Source organism: Ixodes scapularis, unplaced genomic scaffold (genome assembly GCF_016920785.2).
Source record: "Ixodes scapularis isolate PalLabHiFi unplaced genomic scaffold, ASM1692078v2 PGA_scaffold43__4_contigs__length_2004386, whole genome shotgun sequence".
NCBI lineage: Eukaryota > Metazoa > Arthropoda > Arachnida > Ixodida > Ixodidae > Ixodes > Ixodes scapularis.
The window spans coordinates 35,001-44,072 of record NW_024609872.1 but is presented as its reverse complement, the minus strand read 5'-3'; the positions used below and the strand labels follow the sequence as shown (position 1 = coordinate 44,072).

General features: G+C 50.2%; 1 protein-coding gene across 1 annotated transcript in view; it reads left to right on the top strand.

Moving 5' to 3' along the window:
- Positions 1 to 8,369: 8,369 nt before the first annotated feature.
- The window catches only part of LOC120842095 (retinol dehydrogenase 13-like), a gene marked incomplete at its 3' end in the record, with an annotated part of 29,290 nt that continues 28,587 nt past the window's right edge, over positions 8,370 to 9,072 (top strand). Inside the window, exon 1 of the mRNA XM_040213122.1 lies at positions 8,370 to 8,547. Within this exon, the coding sequence (XP_040069056.1) occupies positions 8,370 to 8,547 (178 nt within the window). The remainder of the gene's footprint in view (positions 8,548 to 9,072) is intronic.

Genomic DNA, 9,072 nt, shown 5'->3' with positions numbered 1-9,072 from the left:
CAGATGATGACAGTGCGGGCTCCCGGTCGCTGACTCAGCTGATGTCGTTACCAGGTGATTCTGTTTGCTTTACCCTTCCTGCAGTGAAGCAAGACATGTCTTAGATTGCTGGTGGTTTCCGTGCCGCCACTGCTGCCAGTGAAGTGTCCGAGCCTGGTTGCGTCTTTATATAACTTGGCCCAGCGACAACAGCGCCAGTGGTAGGGGCGGTGTTGATCTAGTCGAGGGCGCCAGCTGAAGGGGCGGCGACAATCCAGATGACGGCACGTGTGGGCTCCAGGTGGGCGACACAGCGATTCGGTAGTCCAGATGATGACAGTGCGGGCTCCCGGTCGCTGACTCAGCTGATGTCGTTACCAGGTGATTCTGTTTGCTTTACCCTTCCTGCAGTGAAGCAGGACACGTCTTAGATTGCTGGTGGTTTCCGCGCCGCCACTGCTGCCAGTGAAGTGTCCGAGCCCGGTTGCGTCTTTATATAACTTGGCCCAGCCACGACAGCGCCAGTGGTAGGGGCGGTGTTGATCTAGTCGAGAGCGCCAGCTGAAGGGGCGGCGACAATCCAGATGACGGCACGTGTGGGCTCCAGGTGGGCGACACAGCGATTTGGTAGTCCAGATGATGACAGTGCGGGCTCCCGGTCGCTGACTCAGCTGATGTCGATACCAGGTGATTCTGTTTGCTTTACCCTTCCTGCAGTGAAGCAGGACACGTCTTAGATTGCTGGTGGTTTCCGCGCCGCCACTGCTGCCAGTGAAGTGTCCGAGCCCGGTTGCGTCTTTATATAACTTGGCGCAGCGACGACAGCGCCAGTGGTAGGGGCGGTGTTGATCTAGTCGAGAGCGCCAGCTGAAGGGGCGGCGACAATCCAGATGACGGCACGTGTGGGCTCCAGGTGGGCGACACAGCGATTCGGTAGTCCAGATGATGACAGTGCGGGCTCCCGGTCGCTGACTCAGCTGATGCCGTTAACAGGTGATTCTGTTTGCTTTACCCTTCCTGCAGTGAAGCAGGACACGTCTTAGATTGCTGGTGGTCTCCGCGCCGCCACTGCTGCCAGTGAAGTGTCCGAGCCCGGTTGCGTCTTTATATAACTTGGCCCAGCGACGACAGCGCCAGTGGTAGGGGCGGTGTTGATCTAGTCGAGAGCGCCAGCTGAAGGGGCGGTGACAATCCAGATGACGGCACGTGTGGGCTCCAGGTGGGCGACACAGCGATTCGGTAGTCCAGAATGACAGTGCGGGCTCCCGGTCGCTGACTCAGCTGATTTCGTTACCAGGTGATTCTGTTTGCTTTACCCTTCCTGCAGTGAAGCAAGACACGTCTTAGATTGCTGGTGGTTTCCGCGCCGCCACTGCTGCCAGTGAAGTGTCCGAGCCCGGTTGCGTCTTTATATAACTTGGCCCAGCGACGACAGCGCCAGTGGTAGGGGCGGTGTTGATCTAGTCGAGAGCGCCAGCTGAAGGGGTGGCGACAATCCAGATGACGGCACGTGTGGGCTCCAGGTGGGCGACACAGCGATTCGGTAGTCCAGATGATGACAGTGCGGGCTCCCGGTCGCTGACTCAGCTGATGTCGTTACCAGGTGATTCTGTTTGCTTTACCCTTCCTGCAGTGAAGCAAGACATGTCTTAGATTGCTGGTGGTTTCCGTGCCGCCACTGCTGCCAGTGAAGTGTCCGAGCCTGGTTGCGTCTTTATATAACTTGGCCCAGCGACGACAGCGCCAGTGGTAGGGGCGGTGTTGATCTAGTCGAGGGCGCCAGCTGAAGGGGCGGCGACAATCCAGATGACGGCACGTGTGGGCTCCAGGTGGGCGACACAGCGATTTGGTAGTCCAGATGATGACAGTGCGGGCTCCCGGTCGCTGACTCAGCTGATGTCGTTACCAGGTGATTCTGTTTGCTTTACCCTTCCTGCAGTGAAGCAAGACATGTCTTAGATTGCTGGTGGTTTCCGTGCCGCCACTGCTGCCAGTGAAGTGTCCGAGCCTGGTTGCGTCTTTATATAACTTGGCCCAGCGACGACAGCGCCAGTGGTAGGGGCGGTGTTGATCTAGTCGAGAGCGCCAGCTGAAGGGGCGGTGACAATCCAGATGACGGCACGTGTGGGCTCCAGGTGGGCGACACAGCGATTCGGTAGTCCAGATGATGACAGTGCGGGCTCCCGGTCGCTGACTCAGCTGATGTCGTTACCAGGTGATTCTCTTTGCTTTACCCTTCCTGCAGTGAAGCAAGACACGTCTTAGATTGCTGCTGGTTTCCGCGCCGCCACTGCTGCCAGTGAAGTGTCCGAGCCCGATTGCGTCTTTACATAACTTGGCCCAGCGACGACAGCGCCAGTGGTAGGGGCGGTGTTGATCTAGTCGAGAGCGCCAGCTGAAGGGGCGGCGACAATCCAGATGACGGCACGTGTGGGCTCCAGGTGGGCGACACAGCGATTCGGTAGTCCAGATGATGACAGTGCGGGCTCCCGGTCGCTGACTCAGCTGATGTCGTTACCAGGTGATTCTCTTTGCTTTACTCTTCCTGCAGTGAAGCAAGACACGTCTTAGATTGCTGCTGGTTTCCGCGCCGCCACTGCTGCCAGTGAAGTGTCCGAGCCCGATTGCGTCTTTATATAACTTGGCCCAGCGACGACAGCGCCAGTGGTAGGGGCGGTGTTGATCTAGTTGAGAGCGCCAGCTGAAGGGGCGGCGACAATCCAGATGACGGCACGTGTGGGCTCCAGGTGGGCGATACAGCGATTCGGTAGACCAGATGATGGCAGTGCGGGCTTCAGGTCGCTGACTCAGCTGATGTCGTTACCAGGTGATTCTGTTTGCTTTTCCCTTCCTGCAGTGAAGCAAGACACGTCTTAGATTGCTGCTGGTTTCCGCGCCGCCACTGCTTCCAGTCATCGATCGGATGCATCGAGCGGAGTTTCTGAATCGCTTTTAGTACACCGTTGTTCTTCTAACCGGGAGCGTTATGAAAGCGCGCGAAATAATACGAAATGGCGACGTGCCCAGCTTCTCGAGCGGCTGTTCCAATTACTAACGAAAAAAAATAGTGCGGACATCAAGAGCCTAAGCATCCACATTATCAGAGTTCTTTCTTTTCTTTTTTTATTAGCATCTCGCGCGTAGAAGTCTCAGCTAACACATTTGTCTGTACTTATGTGGTTGCTTTTCACCTAGAGGCGGTTTGCTGTATTGAGATACCCTGAAATCATTGCTCTGTACTCTTTCGTAGCCAACGCAATCCGAGCTAACAAGCAAGGATAGCCGGCAAGCGCGCAAGTACGAGCTTAGGAGTACGAGGTTTGGGGCTGCGTCGTCGTCGAATCTGGTGTCGCTGAGTTAAGTGCTGTCCCCGATGAAGCGTCGAAGTGTTCTCAAGAACAAACTCCTACTAGCAGAGTTGAGCTGGCGAGAGATCGAAAACCTCCCGCCAGCTAAACTTGGCTGATCGCGGCCGGTGGCTGCGATCAGCTTCCTGAGTATATCCGCCCATCGTTGAGGCTCTGTTTAAGGGTTCCGAGCGGTGATCTCCCGAAGCAGCAGGAGATCTTCAACTACCGTGAAACGCTTTCTTTGCGGCGCGCTCCCAAACGACCCAGACACACTGCACGCAGCCATTTTTGGGAAGCGGATCTGATAGCGTACGCTCGGTCCACTCCGCTCTGCGTCGTCGAGAGCGGAAGGGGACGCTGAATACGATAACCACGCTCGACCCAGAGGCTAGAGCGAGGTCGCTCATGCGCAGTGGCGTTTCCGCGCTCCGCTCTGCAGAGTGGCTGCACGAAAACGGCCTACTAAAGCGCCGTTCACACTCTTGCGACCGAGTAAGACCGAGAGAGACCAGACCGGTTTTTAAGCCTCTTGTGATCTCTTAGGACCATCTCCGCTGTAGCGCAGCCGGTCCTAAGAGGTCGCAAAAGGCTTAAAAACCGGTCTGGTCTTACTCGGTCGCAAGAGTGTGAACGGCGCTTTACTCGGTCGCAAGAGTGTGAACGGGCCTTAAAACTCAATGACCGCCGGCGCCCACCACTTTGGCGCCCACTCTCCCCTAGTCTGGGGTGCTATGTTACGTTTTTTCCACTCCCAGGAGACTTGGAAGAAGGAAGTGACGTCAACGACTGGAGCAAACGCAGATTGGATGTTGACAGAAGAAAACAAAATCAACATCCAATCTGCATTTGCTGCGTTGTTGACGTCACTTCCTTCTCCCTAGTATCCTGGGAGTGCAAAAAGCGCAACATAGCCCCCCTGGACTCCCCGACTGCACGGCACCGTCAGTGGACTGACGGGGGAAGCGGAAATGAACACTTGACACAAGGGGAGCGTCGGATGCGAGCCTCTGTATAGAAACTCACTCTGCAGGCGAACGGGCTCCGCGCTGCCCTCGCCTATGTCCTCCTCGCCATAGCAAGGGTATAAAAGAAAAACATTTTTATTTTTGCTTCATTCGCAGTTACTTGGGACCTCCTAGAAGCCAGTGTGGCAGCCAAAGTCTATGCCATAATCGATCGCGATTGAAGTAGTGCACCGACGACGACGACGAGCACGACGTGTGCGCACAAGCAGAGAGCGCGTGAAGAAACTTTCGAGCGGCAGCAGGACAAGCGGTCGCTGATGGCCGTCACCGGATAAAACCCAGTTATTATTCGGTGGCGTAGCTGTTGTCGGCACGAACACAACAGTCTACCTAAGAAATTTCCAGGAGAGTCCATCGTAGCTGGGAGGAAGAATTTTTTTTGACTTCGGTTGTGCTTGACAATGAATTGCAGAGAAAATTGTAACTTGAGAGTATCTTGAAAGTAACGAGTTACTTTTTTGGGGTGTTTTGTACTTTACTCAATTACTTTACAAATTCGAGTATTTAGTACTCTGCTCAGTTACTATTTTTCGTGGTACTCAGTAACTTAAATACATTTAGTGTCTTTTACAAGCCTGCTAGGTACAGGTATAGTTACTTCAAAGATGCTTTGTTTATTTATTTTCCCTAAATCTCTCACAATATATTCGAAGTAAAGCTTTTCATATTAAAGGTACACACAAAAACGATTTCGATATATGTGCTTTACTGGTGTCACTGCGATGTCCACATCGGATTTGAGTCCTCATATGCCTTATCCGCTCCAGTTGGTTTACCGAGGCCACAGCTTCCACTTTTTACCATGTCACGCCGAAACCGGCGAAACTCGCTTGTTGGCGTTCTTTCCCTCAAAGCCGGTGTTGACGTCGACGGGCCCAGAAGACGTCGGCAGCATGAAGAAACGCATGAGTCAACTGCATATGCACCGAACCTTCGCGACGACGAGCAAAAAGCTTCAAGTTTCCTCTTTTTTTTATATATTAGTCGGAAGAAAATTAATTTATTTTTCTCTCGGAAGTTTTTTTTCAGTTCTGATAACTGCTAATTTTTATTCCGATTTATTGGGGTGAAACTGTATTATATACACGATGTTACACTGCTTTACGAGTTTAATTATAATTTATTTTGAATTACATTTTATATTGTATTTATGGCAGAAGAGAGCCACCACCAGGACAAGGTACAGCCAACAGAAACTACGCACATCTTTCAAGTTATCTCCTTTCTCGCATCAGAAAAGATTCAAACACGCAATGAAGTCGATTTCTGTTTGAAATGAAGAAAGCAGGTAGCTATTTTCTCTAAACGGAGTTCCGAAGCGATTCGATAAATTGGTGTCGCTAGAACGGCGTCACTAATCCACCGTTCGCTTAGGTGTCGTTCGATGAAACATCATGGGCGGGGCTTCGTTCGCTGAAACGTCGCTCGATCACGTCAGTGCCTCCCAGGTCGTACCCAGTTCAACGTTAATCACGACACATGGTAGTGTGTTAATACCTTAAGATTTATAGTTTCTATCATGTTGACGAAGTCTATAGAAAAGTACCTGTAAAAAGGAACTTCACTTAGCTACAAGTTACTGGAAAATGTACCTAAGATGCAGATACAAATACCGAGAAACGAAAGTACGTAGGTTTGTACCTCAGGTACAACGAAAGTACCTAGATACCGATTTCCAGTTACTTGTACTTAGGTACTTTACAGCCCTGCTTTCAGCCTGCTTATCTGTTGCGCTCACGGCTATGGCTGCCAGCGAATACTTCCGACACTTTCATTAAAGGCCGACGACCAGACTCGAGATTCTGCAAGGCAGAAGATCCTCTTCACCATAGAGGAGGATGAAACAGGCAACGGTTGACTGTGTGAAAGGGGTAGAGGTGGAAGCGAGGGAAAAGTTGAAAGCGCGAACTGGTCGTCGGTCTTTAAGAGGAGTTAGAGGAATGGTCATACTGTCAACTTCGACGGTGTTCGTTTAAGAACGCGACGGCCACAAACTTCCACTGTACCATTTATAAACACCATCAAAATTGTCGCTAAAACTCGATCATCTGGGTCCTGACGTACCAGATAGGGCCCACAAGAGAGAGCCATCGAAACATCTCGTCGCCAATAAAACAGCTCAATAACCTACACGTCAGAGCAACGACAGCCATCTTGATGTTTGAAAAAATTGCTTTTAGTTATCCGCATCTTTATCTGAAATGCTAGGAAAGGGATTTCCGTCACTCATAAATGTTAAAATAGTCAGGGATAGAGTAAAGACTTCATCGCCTGACAGGCACGTAGCCAGGGGGGAGGCCCATGGGGCCCGGACCCCCCCCCCCCCCCTCCGAAATCTCCCATTTTGCTGGGACCCTCCTCTCCCCCCTCCCCCTCATACAACATTTTGTCATGGGCGGGCCCTTCCTGAAACTAAATTCTGGCTACGTGCCTGTCGCCTGAGCTTCCTGACGCAGTATCTGAAGCTCAGCAAGACGCATTTTCGAATGCTAACGATCGCCCATTGCAGCCTCTCTGCACTAAGCCCCAAATCACGGCACCCGCAAAAGAACGGGGAATGGAGTGGCGATACTCTAAGCGCAGCTTAGTGGCTCTAGGTCCGAACTTGCGTAACCAACAGACCGCAATAGATGTCTTATCATTATTGTGTCAATGTTTGTTCTCAATAACTCTCATCGATCTCTCTCGTATGGTGGCGATTCAAGGGGTGCTCTAGCTCAGGGATCGGCAACCCACTGCCCGCGGACCGTATGCGACAGGCGAGGCAGTTTTATGTTGCTCCCGAAACGACACCAGAAAAGTCCCCCTGCCGCTTCCTCACGCAGACTCAAAGACCACACGGAACGTTTGTGCTCCAATGATGTTATACATGAATAAGGAACGCTCACAATTGGCACTGTCAGGCATCCCCATACTTGGGCAGAGAACCCCTGCTGTAGCTCATCAGACGCAAACTTCCAAATGAAAACACACCAATCATTTGTGTCTACATTGAATTCGCTGGTGTGGAACTAAAAACTAATTTCTAGAAGCCCCACGAAATCGTATTTCCTCTCCCGCTGGACCATGTGGTAAACCATCTCATGTAACTGAATCCAGAGTTTTTCTTCAAGCTGAGAGAAACACAGTCAGAGAAACTCCGAGGAAAATTAAAAACATCTCTCTAGGAGTGTGTGTATTATGTTGCAGGTTAAGGAAAACCGGGCAAGCTCATCCCGCAAATCCCTCCTCTATTTCTACTTAAGCAGAGCAAACGGTTAGAGGAGGTTAGGAGGGACTCGCCTCTTCTCCAGTGTTCGTCCTGCTTAAGTTGGAAAGGTGGAGGGCTTTACGGGAAGAGCTTGTCCTGCTTTTCTTAACCAGCAACAAGGTTATCACTTCAAGGAACGCACAAATGTATAACGAACTCGCTGAAATACAGGAGTTTTTTTCTATGAAACCTGAAGTTTATATAGGATATTTATGTATACAGTAATGTATCGTTAATATGGACCCTGTTATTCTAAAAACTCCGCTATATGGACACCATTTTTGTGCGGTTATTAAGGACAACCCACATTATGGACAATTTTTGCGGGAACGGACGTGTCCATGTTAACGAGATACCACTATATCACGTGTAGTACTATATTTGTAGATAAAAGTATATTAAGTATATATGCAATTTCAAATAGTTATTAATGAATAGTTCAAATGTATAGAAGTGTTTCTCAGAATGCGTAACATAACTGCGGGATTTAGGTTTACATTTATTAAAAAAGTAGCGGTTATAAAATGTTTCCAATAACACTCGATGGAGCGGTTTAATGCTCTATGCAGAAGGTTTTCTTGTAAGGATGTGTGAATTTCTACTAAAAATACCTTTTCGCAACAGAGATCATATTGCTTGTTTTTAGACACTAGAGCAAAAGCGCGACTACTAGAGGCGAGTTCAGCTTTCAGGATTGTCTTTAGTTCATATAGCAGTATCTTCTTACTGTACAAATTATTACATTTCAGTGGCAACCGACGCAACATGCATTTGTTCGCCATGCAGCTTGGCATGGCTCTTGTGGGTCTTCTCTTTAAGATTATTATTTTGCTGGTGGCTGTGGGTCTCACTCTGAAGATATACTGCGAGTGTACCAAGGGAAAATACCGTGGTTCTCAAGGAATGGCCGGCAAGACTGTCATCATTACTGGAGGAAATTCAGGTGAACTGAAAGAGGTGTCAGTCATGCGAGTCACATGTATTTGCTTGGTCTGGTGTGGATTTCGGCGGTGGTGTTAACCATCTTCGGATGAAGTGCTAATTCATTGTGGATGTCTCGATTGAGCGACTGCTCAGGATACGCAATACATCAGACTGCAACGTTCTAGTCACAGAGGTATGCTGAATATTGCGGATGTTCCGTACATTGTTCGCAAGAGCTTTGCGCTGCGAGCGGGAGTTTGTGCCGTCATGTTGAGCACGAATTGACCACGCCCACGCAGGCCTGTCAATCCATAGCGTACGTGCTAGAAAATCTGTCTGTTGAGCAGTTCGAAACCGTCTTTATTTTCTTGTCATCCCGCTGGCATCAAAAATGCCACCTAGAGGACAAAGCCTGAGCATTATGATAGTGTTAGTGAATCCGCGACTCATTTCAAGCGGCAAACACCCCGGAGCTCAACAAAAGTACGCAAAAGGCGTCAGACCGTAACCTCCTTCATACGTACAATTCATGCCCAATGGCGGG